Consider the following 26022-nt stretch of genomic DNA (forward strand, 5'->3'; position numbering starts at 1 on the left):
TCAGGCAACATGCAAAGCATATTTAGAAAATAAGCTAATCCCATCTTTATCACAAAGTATTGACATGTCAAATCCTGTTATTTTAAAGCAAGAATGCGAAATGTATAAAGCAGTTTCATAGCACTATCATTTGCTCACTTCATGCCTTTGATACTGACATCAGTGATCCCATGCCTATGCAGCAAAATGAGGCTACTGAAATGTTAAGGATGTCAGTTGGATGTGACAGGGAACAAGGTGGAGTTGGATGAAATTGGCCTGACCCGCCCCTCAAGCTTCTGGTATTCTGGAGGGAGGATTAAGGGCAGTCCAGAATGCTCCATGCTTTTAAGAAATCAGTCTGATCTGAAGATAGTGAGCAAAAAACTACACCTCTAGCTCCAGGGCTTAGTTGTCTTGCACTGTTGCACTATGGGGTTTTTTCAAAGAGCTCAACCCTGCCCTGCCTGATAATTCTCTTAGGTCCCCATCTTGTTATTGCAGCTGGGTGTTTATCTCACTCTTTTAAGCTCTGAGGTGTCATCATTACAACTTATCCACAATAATGAGATTGAGACTTTGTTTTATAAAGCTGTTTAGGCATTAGTGATATTTAAGTATATTGAGTACTCCACTTACCTGATGGTTTGTCAGTGGAAGTTGGGATACTGGTAACTGAAGACATGGTTGGGAGAGTCGGTGGTAGAATCTTTAAATTCTGGTCACTCTGGATCTCATTGGTGGATATTTGGTTAGTGATACGATTGTAAGTGGGAGGCTGGTAGACTCGATTTGGTGGCTGTGGAGGTTGTGGGATTGGTTTAATGGAGGGTGTTCTTTGGCAGTACTCTTCTAGCTGTGCAATTATTATAGACTGGTTATTAGCAATGGATACCAAATGTTGGTACTTGTGCTCCAGGTCTTTGTATTTATTTGCAAGCTGCAACATGTCAGCAGTCTGATTCAGTATCTTATTTTCCAGTTGGGAAAGTTCTAAAGCATTGTCCCGTTTTCGGATGATCTCATGCAGCAGCTGCATGTACAACTGGGTGACCCGCGAGTTCATGTTGCGGCTCTCTTTTCGTAAAAGCTTCACCTCATTAACAATTCCTCCATCTACCTCCACCAGCTGCTGGAGGGTTTCTATTTGCCTCTTTTGCTTTAACAGCTCATTGTTCAGTAGATCTAGTTCTTGCTTATTTACCCTGTTTTCAAGTACTTCGGGTTCCTTTGAATTAACACAAATGGCACCCGTCACTTTCTGCTGAGGTACAATGAAGGTATAAGTGCACTTGTCTTGTGTGTCGCTGGAGCGCTTATACCTGTTTGTGTAAATGAATTCTTGCTCCTCTCCCTCATCGCTGCCTTCGAAATCTTGGGTCTTGCTGGCACGCACTCCCACAATAGCCATTAGCAATAAGCAAACTGCTGCCTTCATGGTCCCTTTATTTTTGAATTGGCTTGTATGAAAAGCGCTTTGTGATCTGTTTTAAATATGAAGTACATACACAATATTAAATACCCAGTAATAAATCACACACAGCAAACAAAAAAGCAGTACTGTTCTACTAGGCAGTAAATGTGTTTTAAAAATGGTAACTGATCCTTAGAAATACCTCTTTATTTAAAAGTATGAAACTGTTGTTCAAAATCAAGTTAGCAGTTAGGCAAATTTAACCAGAAGGTGGTCTTTGGATGAAGCAATTTTCCAAGTTGCTCTTCATCATTCTCCCAAAGTTGATAAACAGAGGCAAAAACAGAGGCTCACTATTCCTGGCTGTATTTTTGTTGGCCTTTGCTAATCTTGATTTCTAGGTGTGTTGCCTTGAGAAGATGTTTTGCATGTAATGACAGTATCTGGAAAGTCAGCACAGATTTGGCTTTTTCACATATCATCACAACTGCCTGAAAACAGCCAATGGTCAGTAATACAAGTTGTGTGTTACTGTCCTGGCAATCTTAAGCAAGAAAAAAACACACCCCCCAAAAAGTTGTTCTATTGGCCTTCTAAAAAGAGAATGGACAAGGTTGTCATAAGCCTCATTATCTGTAGTGACTCCTTTGTGAGGGGGAAATAAATAAATATGTATATTTGTGGGGGGCCGGACTATATTTTGAAAAAGAAAGAAAGAACTAATTCCTATGCCCCACAAATAACCCAGAGATGCATTTTAAATAAAATGACACATTCTGCTCATGTAAAAACACGCTGATTCCTGGACCGTCCGCACGCCGGGTTTAGAAGACGATTGGGCCGGGCCTTAGTTTGCCTACCCATGCAGCCCCCGGGCCTTAGTTTGCCTACCCATGCAGACTAAATGGCTGTTTACAACAGTTAGAAGCAGAGATAGAAAGAGTGCCCTGCACAACTCTGTTGTTGGTGGGAATAGCAGGCTGAGATGAATGGAAGAAGTGGTAGGTGAGAGCTCACTGGTTGTTGTTTTACTAGTAAATTGGGATAGATTAGCTTCATACAATGCCCTCTTGTCCTATCAAAGACTGAATAAACCCAGGAGGGCCAGGAAAAGTTGGAAAAAAGTTGCTCCAGTGCTTGGGCTTCTTCAGGGAGAGCCCTCAGTCTGATCTGAAATAAGAGGAGGCATTTTGAAGATGTGTCCATATTCTGCTCTTCTTCAGGAAAGATAGTCATTAGACTGAGTGAGGCAGCCACCTCACATGATTGATTTTGGATGTTATTAAATGGCAACAAATATTTAATTGCTGTGTTTTTATTGCCAGGTAGAGGCATCTGTGGGGTTTTCTGCCTCAAGTGCCAAAATAACTTGACCAGCCTTGTTTACTATAAATCTTAATTAGGTTGGGTGGAGGAGTACAATCCAGTGCTCTGCCTCAAGAAGAAGAATATATTTGACAGATGTAGTGCCTGGTGCCTTCAGTTACCGAATGCTCAGTTTTACTCATTGCTTCATTTTCATTTACTATGGCTTACAGCAAATGAGTAAGTGTGCTGGTGGCCAGTGATAAAATGGTGGTTGCTTTGTTCCTCCCATGGACCTCCTGCTGCCATTCTACAGCAAGCTACACAACAAGTTTGTTTAGTGTTAGCTGTAAAAATGGGCCCATGGTTTGTCTTGCTCAAAGCAAACCATGAGCTGTGTAACCATGGTGTAGCTCCCGAGCTAGGTTCAATTCTAATGTTCTGCAAAGTTCAGTCCTAAGGAAAGTCTTTAAAATAGTGAGCATTTAATAAAAATGATTTGAGGGGGAAATTATAGTGAGCATTGGTTCTATTTTCTCTTGATGTGTATTGCAGAGTCCTTTGGCTGGAATATCTAGAAGTAGCACCCCAAAATGTTTCTGGGTTCCCAAGAAAACCTCTCAGATTGATTATACAATTAAATTTCTATTCAGACCTTTCGGAAAGCCTACAGCAAGGTAACAGCAGTTTTTAAAAAGGAAATACAATAAAACAGAATACTCAAAATATCTACTTCATAGATGTGAAGATTTTGTAATGCCTAACTAATTCCCAAATCAAAAGCCAATCCAAATGAGACAGCACTTTAGTAAGTACTTGAGCTCAGACTATGACAACATCAAGAAAGGATTTCTAGTGTTAACATAATGCATGATAGTACTGTATGACAAAATTCTTTTGTGAAAGGAAGAAGGAACTGTTATAAAGTCTGTGTAGTCTTTAAAGCAATGCCAGTCAAATTCTTGAAGAAATTTGAAGCATAAATTAAAACTCCCTCAGACAGCTTTAACTTGCATTTGCACAGTGGGTCACACTTGGTGACCCTGGCAGGCTTCCAGACCTCATACTTTACACAGTTGAACTATTCTTGAAAATGTCTTCAGCATAGTTAAAAAGCAGGCTTGGGGGTGGGAGTGAGGACTTGCTTCAATGTATAGCTTTCAGGTCTCTCTTTTCCCTCTTTCTCCTTGCAAACCCTTATTCATCATGACTAGAATCTCAGTTTTTCTGTTGAAATTCCTTCATGTTGTATTTTTACAGTGTTTCTCCATTTTAAGAGTAGGCTAGCATAAAGGCCATAATGCCTTAATGTTCTAGTTTTGCTATCACAAAAGCTCCTCCTCCAACAACAACAAAAGTGCACGATAAAGATCATTTGCATGAAGATAAGTCTTAGTATTAGCAATGATTGTACTGAGATGCACTATAGCAGCAGCTGTTGCTATTTCTACCACTGGTAATTTATGTAGCATTTTATATGACAGTGTTTATGCCCCTTTGCTGTGCCAGCTTTGCTGATGTTAGTGCCATGGGCCCTTTGGCTCTGACATGATATGGCATGGAGGAGGAAGAAGGAGCAAATGGGGGACTGGAAGACTGGAAGACTGGCATCCAGGAATGAAGAAGAGATGTCCTCCCCTTGTGACTCTAGATGTGAGAGAGGGAGAAGCAGAGCTGCCAGCTCTCTCCTCTGCTCCTCCTGAAGAGTTTCTCATCAGTGAGGAGGGGAGGACTTTGGCCAGCAAGAAGGAGGATCTGAACAGAAGGAGGTGGCAGCCAAGCTAGAGGCAGAGGTGCAGGACACAATCTTGTCGCCAAGAACTAGATGGTGCCTTTGATCGTGAGATCAGATGCACCCAGCCAAACAGCACACTTTGTGCGTGTTGCAGAACTATAGGACAAACGAGTCTTCTGAGTGATCTCACCCTGCCTCATCTTTAAAAGCTTTGTGGGAGGGGCATGTCAACTGTTGGGACATATTCATAGGTTTTGTTCTATTGTGAACCTTGCTTATGAACTTTGGAATCTTGACTTCTGGCCTTTGTGCTTGCTGCTGAGCCTGTACTGCTATTAGCCTGAATAAAGATTTCTTCTTTGTTTACAAGTAAGAGTTGTTATCACTGTACTTTGGGACAGGAGCCTGACAGTAAGAATGGTTGTTGCTATTTGTATTTAAAGATGGGAAACTGAAGCTGAAAGTGACTTGTCCAAGACCACATAGTGAGTTTATAGCTGAGGTGGAACTTTAGCCAGATCAGATTTCAGCTCCATAGCCACTCAACCCTACTGGCTCTCTTTAACAGTTCTACCTTTCACCTTTCCTTCACACATTTTTTTAAAAGCACATTTCATGCTCTGAATCCAAAAGGAAAAAACCCATGCCTTTGAACTTGGTTTACTGGTTTGGAGAAGTTCTTTTGCTGTTGTGTTTTAGTGTGGAATTTTGAGTATGCTGAAATCAGTGCCTGAGCTTCCATTAACACAAGTAGGGCTGGGATTTCTTCTAACCATCTGGTCTTGGCTATTCAAATGGTTGGCAAAGGGGTAAGAAGAGTGAGGCAGTAATGGACCTTACTGTGTTTACTCTTAAAGCGTTTGTTCAACTAATTGTGTCTCGAGGGGCACAACTGAAAATGTTCTTATCTAATAAGTAGAGGGGAAACAAGCTTCCAAAGAAAATATATTACTTTTCTCCCCTGTTCCTGACAAGGAAAAACAAAACTAGATATTTTCCTTGGCACTTCAAGTTACAAGTGAGAAAACCAAGACTCACTGTGGGAATTATCATGTTGCACTGTAAGGCTTTTTTTACATATACTTTCAGCTTTTAAGTTATAGCATGTTTTGCTACTTTTGTTAAAGTTGCAAATAAAATTTCTTCAAGTTCTATCAAATTATCATTGTGATGCTAGATAAAGTTTTCCTTCCTATGCCAGGACCTCATTTATATTATATTTGTAGCTCAGTGCAAGTTAAGGGTCCACCAGCCAGGAGAGGAGAGTACTTTATTTCTAAATGCTAGAGAGAATAAAAAACAGAGCTTTTTTCAGCCAGAACTCACCAGAACTCAGTTCTGGCACCTCTCAGGTGGCACCATTGCCATTATAAGAGAACCAAGGAAGCATTCATGCTGAGTTCTGGCACCTTTTTCTAAAAAAATAGCGCTGATAAGAACTATATGATAACATTTAGCAAGAGCTCAGATCGATTGGACCCCAGACATTTTGCCATCCCAAGGGGCTATATTATACGATTTGAGGACAGTGTCCTAGAATCTTTAATGGTGTCACAAAGCTTGCACTGACATACCCCTCAAAAATATTCTTCATCCCCAGTAATTTTGCGTGTTGATTATACAATTAAGACTAAAATGCTTGAGATAATACGATGTTGGAATAGTATGTTATTTCTGACACAAGAGGCACCTTCTAGGAACCTCCCCCCACCCATTGAAAAGCACTCTGCCTTTTGTGCAATTTTTCGGATACCCTTTTTGTTTTAGATATTTTTTCATGGGGAGATCAGAGAGAAAGTACCACCTCAGCTTACAAATCTGTGTGTGCATGTATATTATAGATAGATAATGCACACCATGTGTACAGCAGCCTGCACTTACTCCCATTCCTTTGTATTTGGCTTTCAGGTGGTAGTTCTGTTGGGAACCTTTTTGAAGACCAGACCTGATGCAGTTTCAACACAATTTTTTTATTTCAGTTGCCCAGCATCCTTGTAATAATGATGCTGTCACATAGCCAATCACATTTGGATAGGCAATACGACTTCAGAGGCCAAACAAAGCTAATTGGGATTGAGAGCAATGTTTCTGTTCCCTCTGAATTAGCTTCAGTTGCCCTTAGTTAACATTGTCACATAGCCAAATCTGATTGGATACATGACAGTGTCACACTTGGATCAAAAAAGTTTCACAAACAAATAGACACAAAAGGGGTAAGGTTAGGCATTCTTTCAGGAAACTTATTTCACCTGAAAACCCACTTTTCACACTGAAAATATTGTTTGGATAATATGTGGCTCAGTCCTAATATCCTGTTATATCCCGTTATATATCCTGTGACTATTTATATAAGTCGTAGCCTGCAAGTGGTGGCTTGGTATTTCATGAGACATTTCATGAGAGCTCTTACCTTTGTTATCTTCACAACGGTAGAGTTTTCAAAACAGGAAAAAAGAATTGTGGGTAATCTTATTTATGCAGTTTTAAGGACTACAAATTACTATGAATTATATGTTTGAGGGAGAACATTTTGTAATTTAAACAAAGATTCTTCTATGAGTCTTTGCAGAATTCTTTTTAAGTGACAGAGCTGATGTTTGGAAAGCTAAAGTCAACACTGCAAGAGATTAATCTACTTCAGATCCCATAGTAAAAGAAACAGGTTATACTTCGTCTTTACTAGCATATGTATTTACTAGGGTTATATTAAAATTTCTTACTAAGACAAATGGAAATCCCCACGGCCATAAAATATCATAAAGGTATTTTCTGTGCCCAAACATTAAATCTATTTATCCTAAAGATATTTTGTTTGTTTGCTTGTTTTGCTATGCTAAAAGGCAAAGAGCTATACAATAGCAATTTATCAGTGCAGAGTATGCAGGTGGCACAATGCAATGTTTTATGGGAAATTACATTGCGCTTTAGAGAGAAGCTAAAAAAACAAACCCACTAAGCATTCTGGTCCATTAAATGTGATCTCAGCTAGGTGTTTTTTTTGGGGGGGGGTGTTTGTTTTGAAGGCGGGGAAAGGAGGATTGGGCAAGACACCTTCAATATGTTCTTCTCTCTCAGTAAGTGTACCCCCTCACTACTATTGTTGCCTGTTGTTGCTTCTCATCTGCTTCATCAGTGCCATCCCATGATTGCTTGCTAGACAAAGCCAATAAGAAAGCAGACAGTGACAGCTACTGCTCATAACTGTTGTTTGCTTGCTTATCCACTCTGAGCCAGAGCAAGAGGCAGGTGCAGAAGCAGGTTGCAGTGACAAAGAGATGGAACAGGTCCAGGTGATTCTAATCAGTTGACTCTGTGCTGGGGTGTGGGCATTCACCAGGTGCCCACCAATGCCAGCCTTGATTCTCCACCACTTCTCTCGGGCAGCCACTGCTAATTTGCCTGCTTGCTGTCTCCCAAGCTAGCACACACCTGTTGTCATTAACTCACTGTTTCTCTACAATTTAACTATAGTTTTCAGAAACATCAGTTGTTGACCTAGCAAGCAGGACTGCCATAGTATGTTTCTGTGCAGAAGATATTTGTGTATCATAGGCACTTATTGGAATGTGTGGATTATATCATTGCTGAGTTTCTTGCTCAATCTTTCCTGTTTACCTACACTACTTCTGCTCTTTGGAGGTTGTTGATCTACTTTGTATTTCGCTGACACTCTGGCTTGACTAACAACTCAGCTATACCCCAGCACCAAGGCAGGCTTTTATGTCTTAGAGGCGTATTTCAGCATATAGCTACTATTATTGCTGTACTAAGAGAGGGGTGCAATGTCTCTGGAAGGCCCTATGCTGTACTGAATCAGAGTCCATTGCTGGTTTAGATGCAGCCACTTCGAGGTTCCATTTCCCATGGTGCACATTGAAAACATACAGAAAATATCTAACAAGAGTTCAGAATGCACACCTTTAATGCCTGAACAATTAATACTCAGGTAAGAAGATAATTGTACAAAGTTTTAGAAAGCTTATCAAAATTAAATCAGCCTTAGTAAGTCAGGAAAACATGTATTTCACAGATATAACAAGCTCAAAGCAAAGATAATCAATCTGCCCAGCAATTCCCACTTCACTCCTAACATCAACAAAAGCAGATCATGGTTAAATAAATGTGATCGCAATCACATTTAAGGATAGATGGAAACCTAAGTTAATACCCAAGTATTTCAATATATATATGTCATAAATTGGTTGGGCAACTGGGTACCAGTTTTTGGAGGGTTTTTCTCCATAATAGTTCACAGGCTGAGTAGTGTATCAAAATGTTTTGGCCCAATTTTCATAAGCAGCAAACCTTCATACCCAAATGAATGAGAATTCATGAAAGACCTAGTGTTTAGCCATGTGGTATTTTTCCCTGAAAAAATAAACCTGAGTCTCTGACCATTTATGAACATACCAGATTGCAGTAGGCAGTTCATTAGGGTATTATTCCCTTTTTCTGGGAATAATGCAGAATGCAAAGCTGTAATGGGTGTTTTCTGTGCAAATGTCCTTTAAAAAAAATCACACAGTGACAGCAGTCAGTTAAATTATGCTGGACACCCAACCGCTAGGTGCTAGTTCATTTGTAGTTATATAAAGTTGCCACTTATTTTATAATACATTCTGTCATAGCTAGAATGTAGAAAAAACCTGGTTTGATATCTAATCTTAATTTTGTAGAAGTTGTAATTGTGACAAAAGTATTCTAATTATAAATACTCTAACTAGTTTCCCATCTTATTGTAGATACTGTAAGTTGTCAGACTATTTCACATTCTCCTTCTTTCCCATTTCCCCTAAGCAACATTGGCCTTGGCATTTTGTTATAGTGAGAGTTCCTAGATGTTGGGTTAGGGGCCACCACCAGAAGATCACTGAAGTATTTTGTTTGTGTCGGTAGACTTTGATCAGCTAGCAATATAATGGTGCAAATTCAGGGAGCTTTCTGAATGTTTGCTATCCTGGTGAAAGTTTGGAACCATAGATGACTCAGTAGTAGATGCTTATGTAAAATATTTGGAGCCTGTGAGCTATAAAGCAGTTTGCACCCAAACTATACAGTGCTTTGCTTCTAAACAAAGGGCTACAGGGACCAGTCTTTAAATCATCCACTTTGGCATAGAGCTCTGCTTCTTAATGATAGAAATGTGCTAGCAGGTGCACATAGCTGGTAGAGAGGAAAGGTCACTCTGTACATGATCACAAGAGCTCTTTTCTTTACAGTTGCTTCATATATAGCTGAAGTTTAAATTTGATTCTTCTTCTAATAATAATATAGAAGATAATCACTCATATCATATTCATCAAAGAGAGGGACTTAAGACAGTATTAACATATTATAAATCTCTAGACATTTGAGTAATTGTATTCCACATTGCTATATTGGACTAGTTCCTTGTACTGTCAGTCTTATTAGTATGAAAAATAGCATTGCTGCTTTCTTGCAAAAAAAAAAAAAAGAAAGAAAGAAAAGAAAAGAAAAGAAAAGAAAGGAAAGGGAAAAAAGGCACCTGGTTTGCTCTCCCTTGATGACTTGGATTTCATTAGTAAGTTTCTCCATCCACAATGGCAATTTGCCAAAAAATACTGTACCAGAGATATATGAATAGAGTTGTATTGTTCTACCACAGTTTTGTTATCACAAATCTGGCAGCAAGTAACATGAATCTAATAAAATTCTTAAATACAATGCTACCCCAGGCTCAAACAGTGAAAATAGCTGACTAAGTTTTTTTAGCAACTGTTTGCCTAGTTGTGGTGTTGACCTCCTTAAGTACCTCATCCCAGAATCTTACTACATGCAGACACTCCCAGCACAGATGAATATAAGTACCCTGTCGATAAGTGCTGAGTATTGTTTTGTTCTGCTGGAGCTCAAATTAAATATTTAAGGAATGACAAATTATGTGAGGTACTTTTAATGACTTTATAAAATCATTTTCTCTCCCATCCTGACACAGCCTTTGTTGTCACCCTAATTCCATGTAGAATGGGTTCTTGTAAAAAAATTCAACAGGGGTTAATCTCCCAGGTACTCATGCATTTTGCACTCCAGTGTGCATAAAAGCAGAAGGGCTCAAGAGCCAAATAAGATTTTTGCAAGACAAAGTTCTAGATGGAACTTGCTGTAGAGTATGTGGAAACACTCCTCTTAAGACAGGAGAAAAATAATTATATGAGGCCACTTCATTGTGTTGGATATTGTAAGGAGTAGACAGATAGATATTTTTTAATGTTAACTATCATAACAAGCATATCGTACTCCTCAAATGTGAAACATGGTCTGGCATTTAATTATCCAAAATAATTAACCCCCAAAGTGACACACACACTTTGTTACTGAACCCTTGTGTGGCAGAAGCAGTCCTGTTTTTCTGTGTAATTTAAACTATGCAGGTAAATGCAGCCCCCTTCATTTGGTTGAGAGCTCCTCCAGCTCATTTCCCACTTGCTGAGGAGTGGTATAGATGCCCCAAAAGACAGGGATCATTGATTAATTCTGCAAGGGCATTGTTTTGAAATGGTACCGAATGCCTTCAGAAACTTTAAAGGATTACCTATCCCAAACTTTGTATGCTTCCTCTTTGAGATCGCTGACAAAAGATGGCAGGCCCTATAACTGCCCCTGCAACCTTTGTTTCTGAGATAAGCAGGAAGTTATCAGCATTTTGTTAGAAATGTTAGCAAGCTAAACCCAAATGTTACATTTGTTCTTACTCCCCTTTAACAGTGGCCTCACTTTATTTTCTTTTAAGCCTATCCATGCTGAAAGATGTGTTAACATTTTCTGCTTTCTGTTTCATGTGTTAAGAACTTTGCAAAATAAGAGCTTTCCAACACTGTTTGATCATATCTTGCTTGCTTCAGATTTCCCACTTGGCATCTATTGCAAAAGTTGTTGCGAGGACTATTCCCAGCTCTACTTAGCTTGGACTTTTAAAAAAATGAGTTTTCACTTAAACATGCAAACACTGTGATATTCTAGGAGCTGCTACTTAGAGGAACTTTCTGTATCTTTGATCAGTGCGTCAAAGGAAAGTAAAGACCAGCTTCCTGGGTTGTAATACAATAGTCCTTTCAAATAAGTGACACAAAGTGTAGAGGATTTTGCTGTGTTATATTTAGGAAGGAAAAATTATTTTGCACATAAACAATCAATACTGTATTGTGATGGACTGGTTGTTGCTGATTTTACTTTAAGAAATGCTTAGAACCTTGGCACATCAACTAAATTAACAAACATTCATTTTGATATTTTTTAAAAAGTCTATGCATATCTAGTAACATTTCAATGTTTAGATGAATTCATTTTAATAAGAAAACCACATTTCAAGATTTCTAACTCAAATTTATCAGCCTTATCAAAAATCTGGCATTGTTCTTCTAAATCAAGAGCACTTTTGAAATGACTTTGCAGCTAGCACTGAAAATATAAATATATGTTAAATGTGACACATCTCAAATTCTTACCCTGTTTCCTTCTGGTTTCTCTCTTCAATCTTGAGACTTGCTTTAAAGATAACAATAAAAGATTCACTGACTAGATCATCCAGAGAAATAGTGACATCACTGATTGCAGCAAAATAAATGCATTCATTCGCGATGAGGGTTATCTAGTTTCTGTTGCATGAAAAGCTTCTTGCATTTGGTACTGTGCTTGGACGGATAACATAAGAAGGCTATTGCAGTCCTGTTACTTCCTTATTGTTTAAATTCTTGTTCCTTTAACTTGCTTGCTGAATCAAAGCCGTCGGTCCCCATGCTATGGACACTCAGGGACAATAGGCTGCAGCACCGACTTGCTTTTCAGGAGCTCTGCCTCTTTGCATTTCAGTTTTGAAGCTTTCAATCCATCATTTCAAGCGAAGCTAAAACAGCCCTATTTGAACTTCAGCTTCTTTGTGGTGGATTTACATGCTGGAGGAGGGGGGGAGATAATCAAGCATGCGGTAAGCAGACAAGTTCTGGTTGGATAAGCTCCGCTTCCCCCTCCCACAAGGGCAAGGGATCCACCAGCAAGAGACATATTCAGGGCCTCCCCTTAACCACAAACAGTAGAGGGCTGGCTGAAGCCAAACTTTTACCCGGTGATGTCACAGCTCTCCACAGCTTGGAGAAATCTAAATGTGCAGGAGACTGCCTCCCTGGACTTTGTCAGAGAGCAATGCTGAAAAGCTACAGACGGCTTTAGATATGAATGCTGCATACAGCTTTAGCCGCTTCTGTTCAAGGCAGGGTGTAGTTCTCTGGGATTATGTAATAGATTTTTAACTAACCCCCCACCTAAAAAATAAAAGTGGGTTTTATTTAGTGTGTGTGTGTCTGTGTCTGTGTGTGATCTGAATAACTGTGACTCATTCTTTATAATTGAGTGTAGAACTTGCATTATAATACATAGAAATGAGATTAATGGCTAAGCATTCACTATTTTCATTGTAATTGGGCTGGATGTTTGTGCTTTCTCCCTCATCCCACCCCATGCATTCTCATTCTCTCTCTCTCTCTCTCTCTCTCTCTCTCTCTCTCTCTCTCTCTCACACACACACACACACACTTTTCAACTCTCTGTTTTTCCCTGCATACCCACATGCCCTTCATTTTCCTGGAAGTGCAACATAATTATCCTGCAAATTTGCCCAGGGGGCCGTTTTTAACTACTCCTGCCCCTAGGGGAAGCAGTAGTCTCAAAACTTGAGAGAACCTGCTTATTGGTCCAGACCCAGGGGATGAGATTTACCTGTTACAACTATGTACAAGTTGCTACACAATTTTTGTAGAAAGGATTATTGCATTGCTTGCATGATAGACTATATGTGTTTTAGGTTCTTATCCCATCCTAAGTGAGTGGTGCCCAGTGCGACCCACCCCCAGCTACGCTGTTTCACATGACCCAGAAAGCTGTCTGTGGATAAACACTGGCTCCTCTGCCTGAAGTGAGATGAGTGCTACACCCCATAGTCGTCTTTTGTTGGACTTAACTGTCCAGGGGTCCTTTACCTATTCATTGTGCCCCTATGTGAAGTCAGCTGGCTTTTAATGTACTTCAGATTGCATGTTAGTGGCTGCCTGCTTTGTCATGCAAATTCTGGGACCAATTTCAAACTGTTAACTGATTTCCACACCTCGCACACTGACATTAACCTTAGGCATGGAACTATGTTAGCAATGCTTCTAAGTGCACATTTGTCATACTGAAAAAATGTAAAGTTCTGGAAAATGTTTCCCTTATCTGTCTGTCTTTGAAAGGCACTTGGTTGAGAATAAAGCGGGAAAGATTTACTGAAGAAAGTACCAAGCTTTTTGAATCCTTAGGTTCATAGTTCATACCTACTTTCCTGGATGATCAGTGTTGATCTGTAGCAGCAATACTTTGATTTGTATTGTGGTGATTACAGTGAAAATTTGTGGGCTGTGGACTTTCAGTTTGCTGCAGATCGCATGCAACAACCTCTCTGGATAATGGTCCCTTTGCCCACCTGGCCCTCTTTTCAAACTCAACTTTAATGTCTTTCATACTTACACTTACTAGACACTTTATTTTTAAAAAATGTGTAGACATCGTACAATACATTCTAAACATGACAATTATACAATAAAAATCAATAACAGGATAAAAGTGAGGTTAAGACTATCAATGGCTAATGACCACAATAGCTATGTTCTGCTTCCACTGTCAGAGGCAGCATACCTCTGAATACCAGTTGCTAAAATTTGCAAGTGGGAAGAGTTGCTGTTGCACTCAGCTCCTATTTGTGGGCTCCTCATAAACATCGGGCTTGACCCCGGTGAGTATGGGATACCAGACTAGATGGGCTGATGGGATTGTCCAGCCGGGCTCTGGATAAAACCCTGCACAAAGCTTCTAATTAGAAAGCAGAGATACGGAGATGGTTTGAGATGTTTTTCTTTTCTGTATATTTCCTTTCTGGGGAAACTCTTCTAGATCTCTCTGAGAATGGAAACCATATCTTTGGCATGAATATGTATGCTTCAGTCATATTTAAATTACAGAATAATCTTAGCTGCCATGATAATCTTTGATCAGTTGGTAATTGTTATAGTTAAAATTCTTGACCCATGTGTTTAATTAGCATGAGTTCTCACTATAGGTATATTAAGCAGCAGGCTGGCTGGTGGTGACTAGAGGGCTTGAGAGGCGTTATTTCCCCATTCTTAAACTCCATAGCTCTTAAGCGCCTCTCGGCTTGTGAACAAGGAGAATCTCAAAGTGTACCTATGAAAAACTCCTGGCTGTATTCTGGTCAGGCATTTCAATGTGGAAAAACAGTTCAAGGTAACGGAACTGTACATTTTTCCAAAAAGGAAAGGATATTGGTGATCTTTCCAATGTTTATGATACTATCTGAGGAAATTTCATATTAGTAGAACTTGGCTGTACCCCAGTAGTTGCTTGCTACCGATGGTAAGTGATTTTGCAGGGTTCATTTGATTGATCACTATTCATCTTTGAGAAATTACAATTCACTGACAATTTGTGAAATTGCAAAACCTGCCACCCCATAAATCTCATGCATTTGGGTTCATTTTGTTTGTATCTGAAGTCTAGGCTACAAAGCACAAATAATCTGGATGGAGCCAATACGTGGGCCTGTGGAGATTATATGTAGCCTTTCCAGATGAAATCTGTTAAGCCCCAGCATTGACTGCTTTTTAAAAGAAGATCCGGAAACCTGTGGCTTTCAGTTGTTTTTGGACTCCAGTTCCCTTCGGCCCCAGCCAGCCTGGTCATTGATACTGGTAGCAAAGAAGTGGGTGATAGAAGCTGTAGACTGGCAACAATTGGAGGGTCATGGGTTCCTTATACCTGTGGTTTCATGAATTGTTTGTTGCTTTTGCAGCTTGTTGAAATTTTTGGCTTCTCATTCAAATTATTATTACTCTCTCTCTCTCTCTCTCTCTCTCTCTCTGTGTGTGTGTGTGTGTGTATAATACAGTCATACCTCGGGTTGAATATGCTTTGAGTTGAGCATGTCCGAGTTGCACTCTGTGGCAACCCGGAAGTAACGGAGCGCGTTACTTCCGGGTTTCGCCGTTTGCGCATGCGCAGACGGTCAAAATGACGTCATGCGCAGAAGCAGCAAAAAGCGACGTGCGCATGCGCAGACATGCCGTCGCTAGTTACGTTTGCTTCTAGATGCGAATGGGGCTCCAGAATGAATCCCGTTCGTATCTAGAGGTACCACTGTAATCATCATTCCCTCTGAAACAGGTGTAGTGGTCTTAGGCCACGGTGCATAATGCAGCCCTCTGGGCTTCTCTTTCTGGCCTTCAGGACTATCCCCAGACGAGACTGTTCACTGGTCCTGCTCTGACAGAACAGCAGCCCTCAGGTGCTGTTGCCTGGATAGAATGTGTCCTTGAATTGTGGTGATGGGGCTTGCCTGGGTGGAGCGGGGTATGTGGAGATGCTTGTTTATAGAAAGCTCTGAATTCTTTGTGGCTGTAATGTAGCCTATTATACAAAGTTGCATCCATTACTCTGCCCACTGAGTCATGCCCACCACTATCATGCAGCTCTGGAAGGTTTCCCAGCCCTGCTGCAAAAAATACAGGGTGATTCATAATGAAGCATACAGTTTAAACACACTATAAAAAAAGAAGAATGTAATATATATTATGTTACCTGTAGGGGAATGTTTAAAGTTTTTTTTTTAGAAACAGTCACAGATGTTCTATGTGTGCACCCTTTGTCATATGGCACACATCCAACCAGTAATCCACTTCTACCCAAACGCAACTCACCCTACATGTTGATTTTCCTGGGCTTCATTGAATGGCGGTGCAAAAACTATTGACGACTTCTTCTGATATACACGGTCGTCCAGGACTTCTGTTTGCACAAACAGCCTGTAGTTTCAGTTTTTTTATGACAATAGTGGATACATTTTCTGCTTGGAGGTTTTTTTTCCAAATTGCGATCTAAACTGCACAACAGTTACAGATTCCGTTTTGCTCAATTCAAGAACACAAAACGCATTCTCCATTACAGACGCAGCCATTTTGCCTGACCTGTCACATGACACGTGCACTATCGCCTGCGTCATTTCCCTCAGTAGCAGAACACAAACTTTATGAGTACATCTGCCTCACGGTTCACAGTTGTGGTCCATGTGTTGCCTTTTAGTGTCTTACAGCATCTGGAAACTGTATACTTCATTTTGAATCATTCTGTACTTACCGTGTTTCTCTAGTGTTCACAAATTACATTTGTAGTTCAGTAAAGAAGTTTAAAAAAATTAAAGCCATTTGTTAGAAGGAAACTACTGGTTTGTAATATATGAATGCAGTGAACTCATGGCTAGCTACTATATGGCAGGAGTAGCCAACCTGGTGCTACAGTTGTCATCCCACTGGCCATTCTGGCTGATTCTAATGAAAGTCAGGGTCCACAACATCCGGAAGGCACCTTGTTGAGCTGGCCAGTTTCTGTCGATAACTACAAACTGAATCTTTGTGTGAAAGCCTTGCCTTATTTGTGCAGGACCTTGAATGTCAACTGTTTGGATGCCAGTCAGACCATTGAAATGCCAGGTTAACCTTTCCTGACCATGCTGTGACCCCTTGTTAATTGAAGCTGTTCAGTGATGGTTTTGTTGAATTAAACATCTATCCAAAATTAATCCAGTATTGGTTAAAGACAAAACAACAGCCCAGACTGCTCCTTTAAAGTGGCCCCAACAACCATAAGTAACCAATATGTCATTGTTAAAGTCTGACAAAATCAATATTAACAAATGGTTGACCGCAGAGTGTCAGTGTTCAGGGCAAACTTCATTAATATAAGAGCAGCCTGGAAGGTTCCAGCTGGCTTTTACTAGCAGGACCAAATTCTTGGGACAGCTATATAATGGATGTAGCATATCTCATAAATGGAAAACTAAACGCCAATAAAAATAACAACTATGCTTTCATGCAGCCTTTAATTCCCTTTCTCAAACCATTGTTTTCAGCACTTCCTGTTGATGAACAAGAACCATTATTGCTTAGACTCCAAAAGGTTCAAAGCTTAATTTACTTGCCCCTGGGCTTAGGGAACAAGTGATTCATCAAACATGTGATTTATCTGAGACTGGGATTGTCTATAGGGTAGAATTTCTCAAGTGGATAAGCATGATTGAGATTGTGTTCTCTTCACAGCATCCTGATATAAATTTCCATTCAGAAAAGGAACACAAATTTGTAAACCATTTGTAAGAAGATGCTGTGCTATATGCGTAACATTATCACATGTTATAGATCACAGGAATCTATGTTACGATATTTTGCTTGGTCTGTTTCTTTCAATTTCCTTATTGTTCAAGTTGCTGCTTCGAAGGAGAATTCTAAGCACAAAAGAAATTTTGCAATACTGTTCTGTTTACTGCACTTCAAAAGTAATGAATCTGCAGTTATTACTAGCTGAAGTTAAGGTTTTATGTCTCCTTTAATAACGATAGTTGGCTAGTAGAACAAACTAGATGCTTCTCATGGAGAAAAAACCAAGAGGAATTGGGTTTTTTATTTTTACAGCAGCTGACAAATTAGCAGCTGACAAATGTGACTTTGTATTTTCCTGTTTATATGAGATATGCAGATTACACTATGATATAGTTCACCCAAACAAATGAAAAAAGCCAATGTTTAATTACAATGACTTGGACCCCAAATATCTGCAAGAGTGCATTCTCTCCTTTTACAGTCAGCAGAAAAGACTCTTCTTATAGTGCCATCTCCTTTGGAACGGAGAGGTGATGGCTTGCAAGAGAGCCTCCTCCGTAATGACCCCAAACCTAGAATTCACTCCCATTCACCTGTGTCAGGGGCCAACTATATTTAACCTTAGGCAGTCACCAAGGATGCACCTATTCTTCCTGCCCTTTGCCTTTTGGATTTAACTTCATATCCCTCTATATACTGAAAGCTGTCAGCTTCCAAACGGAAGAGTGATAGGAGCACCACATCATCAGCAGACAATATATCTTTTTATTCTTAATTGTTGGGGCAGGAGATTATACCTGTGTTAAGCATGGCATCATGCAATTTATATAAAAGTTAAAGGGGGGCAGTATGCAGCCTTGTTTCACATCTTTTGATGTTTTGAATGCCTCCAACAGGCATCCCCTTACACCCACTCTAACTCCGGTTTCAGTGCTGCGATATAGTTCACAGAATAATAATAATAGTCTAAGGTCTATATTAGCATTTGAGAATTTCTCCCACAGTTCTTTGAAGTTTAGCCTTGGTGAGAATTTACCACTAGTACTTGAAACCTAGAATGGCCTATATTCCCATACTTATATAACAGAAATATGTTTTCACATTCCCATGAATTACCATTACATTATGTATTTAGCGGGAAAGTGTGCCTTACTGGGAAGGACTGGATATCCCCTGGTACACTATTAACTAAAATCATATAATGAGAACAACCCATAGCCTAATCATTTATGTCAGTGATTTTGTTTCTAAAGAGTGAAGCAGTGAACGTTTAACCGGAAAAAAGTATTGCATGCAGATGACAGTGTTATAGAATCATAGAATCATAGAACTGTAGAGTTGGAAGGGACCCTGAGGATCATCTAGTCCAACCCCCTGCAATGCAGGAATATGCAGCTGGTCCATACAGGGATCGAACCTGCAACCTTGGTGTTATCAGCACCATGGTCTAACCAACTGAGCTGAAGCATGTTCTGCTGACGAGCTGTTTCGTGAACTATTTAGAGGAAAACCACAAAACAACTCTATCAGGGGAAGCTCCTTTCCTTTGTGAATTATTTGAAAGTCAGACCATTGTTCGTAAACTGAACTAGACCTTATTTCTTTTGCAATGATCAGGATATGTGACATCCTACCTCAGCGCTTGCTTTTCCCATTGTATTTGCCAGAACTGATCCAGAACTCCTTAGGCTTCATTCGGAAAAGGTCTTGTGTGTTCAGCCTGAAGGTGGGGGTGAGGGAAAGATGAATGCCTAGGTTGTATAAACATTCACTTTGATGCACAAAAGACGAAAGATGAAATGATAAAGGCATCAGTGACTCATTGGGGAAATCGATACAGGCCAAAACATAGAAATGAAGGCATGGGAGAAACTATGGAAGACAACAATGAACTTCTTGGCTTGTTATACTATAAAGGAAAATATGCAAAAAAAAATAAATAAATTAAAAAAATGTATAGGTGGTACCTAACCCCAAGCAAGATTGCAAATATGTACAAAAGTGGATCCAGAATGTGAGGGGGATGCCAAGAGACAGAGGGGACTTTCATGCACATGTAGTGGTTATGTAAGCAGGCCAAATGAATTTGGGAAATTATATATGTAGAACTAAAATAGAAGTTTAGGTGTACATTTCCCCCCAAAAGAGGCCTTCTTACTAGGTATAATAAACAGTGACATCCCCAAGAAGATACTCTGTCTCTTCCTACACGTGACTACAGCAGCTAGATTAGTGTATGCGCAGAAACCAAGTGATTAGTGTATGCATCAGAAACCAAGCTCATGTATTAACACATGTGAACAATTGTTTAGCAGGGGAAGCCCAAATATTGTGGAATGCATTTGTCTTAACCAGAAAACTTATTTTAAGTAGAGACCCTATCATTTAACTCAATTGTTTTAATGTTTGCTTTATACTCAGAGTTCTCTACCATTCAGTTCATTGAAGGGCTGATCCACACATTTGTTTGTCCCACGTTTTCTAGTATTTTGTGTCAATCTATTATCACCTTTCTGAGAAGTTGGGGGGGGGGCTGTCGCGCTGCTTTCCCTGGGGAAACCCACAATTTACTGCTGAATTGGAACAAATGTCAATCCATGGAAAGCCAAAAGAAAAATTTGTCCCTCTTCTGAACTAAAATAGTTTCTGAAGGGAATTTTGCATGCTTTCCCAAGAACTGTGTTGGAGGTGGCCTGCTCCTACCTCATTTCCTCCCCCCACCCCACTACCCCTGCAGGATAATTTTTCCAGTTGTCTCTCCAGCATTGAGCTGTATACTTCTGGTTTTCTCTGTATGCTTAATTTTTATATTCATTTTTCTTTCCTCTGTTTAGCACTCATATAAAAATTGTGACCAAACTGTTTATGTGCTACCAAAAAAAACAGAAATATATGTGTGTAAAACGTGTGTGTGTTCCCGCTCAGTTGGTTGTGATGGCTCCAATAGTAGCTTTATTTTCTGTCTTTAATAATACATATTGAAAGGGTCCTGGTTCCTTTTGTATATGTCAAATGACTGTCCGATTATCCAGTGTTCTAATTCTCTGGTTTTCTTATTCTTTGACTCTCTGCCACAGATGGTTAGAGCTGAAGGTGGAGGCAACATTAAAAGTGGATTATTGAATATAGGAAGAATTAATGGGGAAATAGCGGGTTTCAGTGACTTTCCCCAAGTAAAATATGAGGCAAAAATCACCAGTTTTCAGGGCTGGTTCAGATGCAGGTCAGCAATCAAGACACATAGACAAGCAGAAAAGTTAGCTCTTTATTCAAGAAAACATACAGCACAGAAAGGCTTCTGGACAGGACTGGCCCCTACAACACAATTTCTAGGACTGAAGGTCTTCACCATCTACTTCCCTCTAAGTCTCCTCCTCAGCCAGACATTTCCCAAGCAGCCTTAAATTACGCTGGTGAGGAATCTGTGCTCTTTCTTCTGCTACAAGCATAGCCCTCCATGTCCTTGGAGACAAGTGGGGAGGGGAGCTTAGTACAGTAGAAGCTTGAAGCTCCTGTGATGCTGCTGCAGCTTCTGTCCCCTCCTCCTCTGCTTCATCTGCTGAGTCTGAACTGCTTTCTGCGCCTGGCTCTTCTTGCTCACAAAAGCCTGTTGTCTCTTCAGCCTCCAACCATTCCTCCCTGCCCCTTTGCCCTCTGACCCTTTGCCCTTCAGTGTCCTGCCACCACTCCCAGGGCTCTGAGTCTTCCTCCTCTGAGGTTTCCCTAGGTGTTTCCCCAACTGGTGCCTCTCACCACTCCTCTTCATCCATCCAGTCCATGATACCAGTGGGAACATCCAGCCCCGGACCAAATTGAAAACAGGGCAAAGAGGTATGGACTTGCGGGAAAGTGTGGCTGGGCCCAAATGTTTGTGGAAGTACATCACTAAACCATCAACTGAAATATACATTATCCCAAACTGTATAAATATTTGCAAAATCCTTACCTACACATATCAATGAATCTTTCTGGTTAAGAATGTTACTTGTCATACCTTCAGAAGTTTTTGATTTTTCACAGCAACACAGCTTCTGAGAAATCTGCATTCTGTAGTATTTTGATATTGCTGTGTTAAAAGGCTTTTATATAATCCTTTTGATTTCCGTGACATTTTCTTGGTAAAATCTGTGTGCTTTAACATGTCAAACATTAGTCATTATTTTGAAGCAAAACACTTGCTTCAGGGAATTGAATTTTAAACCATAATATATGCCTGTTCCTCTTGTCTGCTTCAGGTCTACTTTATGCTATATATATTTTCAAATGGAATGTTATATGTTGGACAATTTGGAAATAGCACTTAAATGAGATATTGTAAACTTTTTTCTGATTGCTATCTTAACATGTGAATAGACTTCTTGGAGCAGTTATAACTTGCAGAATAATCATCTGGATCCTAAAACAAGTCATGCAAACAAATATCATTTCTTTTTTTTATAGAGTTACAGGCCTGGTAGATCAGGAGAATGCTGTGGACATAGTGTATCTTGATTTCAGTAAGACTTTTGACAAAAGTCCCCTATGATATTCTTGCAGAGAAGCTGGTAAAATGTGGGCTGGATGAGGTAACTGTTAGGTGAATTTGTAACTGGTTGACTGACCAAACTCAAAGAGTGTTCACTAATGGTTCCTCATCATCCTGGAAAAAAGTGACAGGTGGGGTGAAAATATAGCAATGTGTGGTGTGTGTGTGTGTGTGTGTGTGTGTGTGTGTGTAAAACAATAAATTTGATTGAGCTAAAGCTTAGTAAAAGTGGGAATAAATTTGACATCTGCCTAATTTCGCATGCAGATATGGGAGTATGTTACACTTTGTCATAGGTAGTTCTAAATGCTGCTTCACAAACTTCTGGTATCTTAAGAAGTTTTGTTTATTTTTAAAGCAATACAATTTGTAATTTCATTTTGGAAGTTTCCACTGAATGGTGTAGTTTTCCCTCATGTACAAAATATCCATCTAACTCGGAGCTTTCCAAACTTTTCACATTGGTGACACATTTCTAGACATGCATCATTTCATGACATGGTAATTCAGTTTTACTAACAAACCGGATGTAAAACTAGCCCCTTTCCAGCCCTGTGATGAATGCAGGGAGTGTTTAGTGACACACCTACACACTGCAGCCACCATGCTAAAGTGTCGTGACACACAGTTTGGAAAGCTCTGGTCTAATTGATTGCCTTCTTTCCTTGAAAGACATGTGTTGGCCAGAAGGAATGAAGTGAATGAAAAGTTGTCAAGTTTTAAATTATTCCTATAGAGTAGTTTTTCACTCGAAATTCACTGACTGTAAGTGGTTGGGAGGGAAAACCATAAAGGAATGATTATTTATTTTGAAGTTAATGAAAGGAACTCCAATGGAAGCTGCAAACTTAGCTTTCTAAAAATAGATAATTCTCTTATCTTTCCCTTATATGTTTCTCTAATGACTACTTGTCTGACCTTCCAAAAGCATCTTCTGATCTCATATCCGAAAGATCTCAACAGCTGAAGTAATTCTATGTATTTATTTAAAATCATGAGCTTAAATGTAAAGACCTCATCTCATAAAACATTTACTTTTAGCCCTGTAATTTTCCATCCTTGCATTGGATTTCTAATTCAGTAGTGGCCCGAGGCTGCAAAAAGTAAATCTCACTGGGAAAGAGCTGAATGAAGAGTCAGGGCCACAGATACGCCTTTTTAAAAAGCTGACTTGATATTGCTTTAATTGTCATGGCACCTCCACAGAACGCTTTAACTGTTTAGCTGTATTCTAACTGTAGCTCCCTTAGAACTATATAACTCCTATGGCTTTCTATAGGAATGCCGTGACAGGTGAGCTAATCTTAAATTCATAGGGTAGATGAAACAGATACTCTGAATTTGCTCCAGAAAGTGATGGTTTTTTTTTATTTTATTATAAAAAGATGAAATTAAACTCCTTTGTAGAAGATATCCATGTGTAACGTTCCTTCATAAGCCTTTAAACTTGGGACAAGTTAAAGTATTGCTGCAATGCAGCTGCCTCATAAAGCATATTTAGTATATTTAGTATATTTACGCAATGCTAGGACCTGGCCTAGTGTCCTGCAACCAATATATCAGAGAGCAGTTGAAATATGTGCATCTTTGTTGGTTGTCCCAGGTAAGTGTTCAGCAAATCCCGGAGAAAGTGAGGGAGAAAGTTGTGGTTGTTGAACCTAAAGTAATACAAGTGGAGAGGGAGAGAGCCCCAGCCTTACAGAGGCAATTTGATGATTACAAGTTGTTGCCCTCTATGATTGAATTCAGAGAAAGTCAGATTGGAACCCTGCTTGGACTGGAGAAGGAAAGTTGGATAGATCACCTCATGCAGGGATCTACTGACCCTTGGGATCTGGACCTGGGTCAGGAGGAAATTGGAGTTGTGGGGACCTGCAGATTTGGAGGGACTTTGAAACACGTCCTGAAATATCTTTTGGATTTTAGTTTTAACCACGTAGATGTGGATGACATGTCGAGAAGGAATAAAAACATTGTTAAGTTGGAGCTCCCCCGAGACCTACTCTTCAGCATCAAAGAAAGGAAATTAAGAACAAGATCAGCAGAAGACAAAGTAAAGTGTAGGTATAAATACGAAGGAGACTTGCAGAAGGGACCTGGAAAAGAGTTAAGAGCCTTGGACAGAAGATCACCAGGTTGATGAACTATATGGAATTGACGGAAATGACTGGCAGAATCCGAGACCAGAGAGAAGAGACGGTGGAAGAAGATTGGAAAAAGTTTAAAGTTTATAGAAATAGGGTAAAATTAATGAGTGTTAGAAAAATGTTGGAATGAAATTACATAGCCTTAGTAGAAGTGTTATAAGGAGTTAAGCATAAATAAGTATTATAGTATTAATGGAAAATAAGGTTAAAATAAGATATTTATATGACAGAAAATAGTGAAAGATGGAAAGGATTTGCTGAAAAAATTAATAGAAGTGGAATACAAAAAGGGAGGTGAGAGGAAGTCGATGAAACAAGGGAATAAAAGATAAGGCATTGAAATGGTATAATGTATGTTTTTAAATTGTTTTTGTTCTATTTTGTTTAGTTTAATGTGTTAATGTTGTGTGGTGTATTGTTTATATATTGTATTGTATTGTTTTTTCTTTCTTTTGTTTTTTCTTCTTTTTTCTCCTTTTCTTTTTCTTCTTGTTTGTAAGGTTTAAAAGTAATAATTAAAAAAAAAAAAAAAAGTGTTCAGCAAATCCCCTGGAAGTCAACAGATTGCCCAGTGATAACAATTATTAGTTGCAAAGCTGCATATGTCTTGTTGTCTTCTCAATACATGCCCTCAGAACATGTCATAAAATATAATACAAACAATGCAGACAATAACTTGCAGCAAAAGCTTTAATTTTAAGCAGACCTCCTTTTGATTAAAATACTTAATGAACAGGAGAAATAATTTTATGCTAAACAATATGCTCTGGATTCTTATAAGCATTTAAAATTATTTTAAATATTATACTTTAAAAAAAATCCTGTAGGTTTTTGGAATTGGTCATCTTATTACATATTCACATGTGTAGTGCTTCTCTTGACCAGTACTGTCTTCTAGCCAGATGGCCCTAGATTAAAGCAAGGAATCTGGTCACAATTTCTTCTTTACACTTTCCTCTGACTGATCCCATTCATTTGACCACTGGGGTGGCATTTTGTATTAGATGTAACAATTTTATTGGCTTGGCAAAAATCCACCCTCAGTTTACCATTAACATACCACAAGCCCTACCAAGACTAACCAGTCTGTTGATTCATCTCAGCAGAAAAGTTTTCCTGCTCCTTCATTCACGGAAAGCTTCATCCAAATTTCTGCAAACCAAAAAACCCACAGACTTTCTGGCTTCCCCTTCTGACTCTGAGCTAACCTTTTGAAAATGGTGCCTCTGGTTTTGCAGTCTGCTGACGCAGTGCTTTGGGGGTTTTACCAGTCAATGGTAAATTGATAAGTTGCTCTTTCTTGGTGTTCTGTGTTTGATTTAGTACACTGCAACATTGCAAAACGATGTGGAAAAGGTTGTAATGAATAAAGTCTATTAGAGCCAAAGCATTTTTTGTTCTTTCTGTTTTTCCTATCAACGCACTGTAATTACTTCTCTCTTGGAAAAGGGGGGTGGGTGGGTATTATCACGCTGTGCCCTAGTGCTTAAGTGTGCCAATTACAGTGTGCCTGTTACAAGAGTCAAAGAAGCGCATTGCTAGTAGCAGTGCTGCTTTCAGACAGTAACAAAAGGTGGTTTTGTATAGTTTTGTTACCACTATGTTACAGCCGTCCTGGCAGTTTTGTGTTATAAAGAGTACCTCCAGACTGTCAGTATTTTGTAGGAGGGATTCAGACACATAAAGTTGGATTGGCACTATCA

The 26022-nt window shown here is 39.5% G+C and overlaps 2 protein-coding genes across 10 annotated transcripts in view; one reads left to right on the forward strand and one right to left on the reverse strand.

Moving 5' to 3' along the window:
• ANGPTL2 (angiopoietin like 2) overlaps positions 1-12468 on the reverse strand; it is a 29191-nt gene extending 16723 nt beyond the window's left edge. The window contains exons 1-2 of the mRNA XM_081847677.1: positions 11900-12468; positions 619-1463 (exon numbers count right to left, since the gene is read on the reverse strand). Coding sequence (XP_081703803.1) covers positions 619-1417 — 799 coding nt within the window. The 5' untranslated portion in view covers positions 1418-1463; positions 11900-12468. The remainder of the gene's footprint in view (positions 1-618; positions 1464-11899) is intronic.
• The window catches only part of RALGPS1 (Ral GEF with PH domain and SH3 binding motif 1), a 232575-nt gene that overhangs the window by 122990 nt on the left and 83563 nt on the right, over positions 1-26022 (forward strand). The gene's annotated exons all lie outside the window — the stretch shown is intronic.

The sequence above is a fragment of the Podarcis erhardii genome, assembly GCF_964252035.2.
Source record: "Podarcis erhardii genome assembly, chromosome: Z".
Classification (NCBI taxonomy): Eukaryota; Metazoa; Chordata; class Lepidosauria; order Squamata; family Lacertidae; genus Podarcis; species Podarcis erhardii.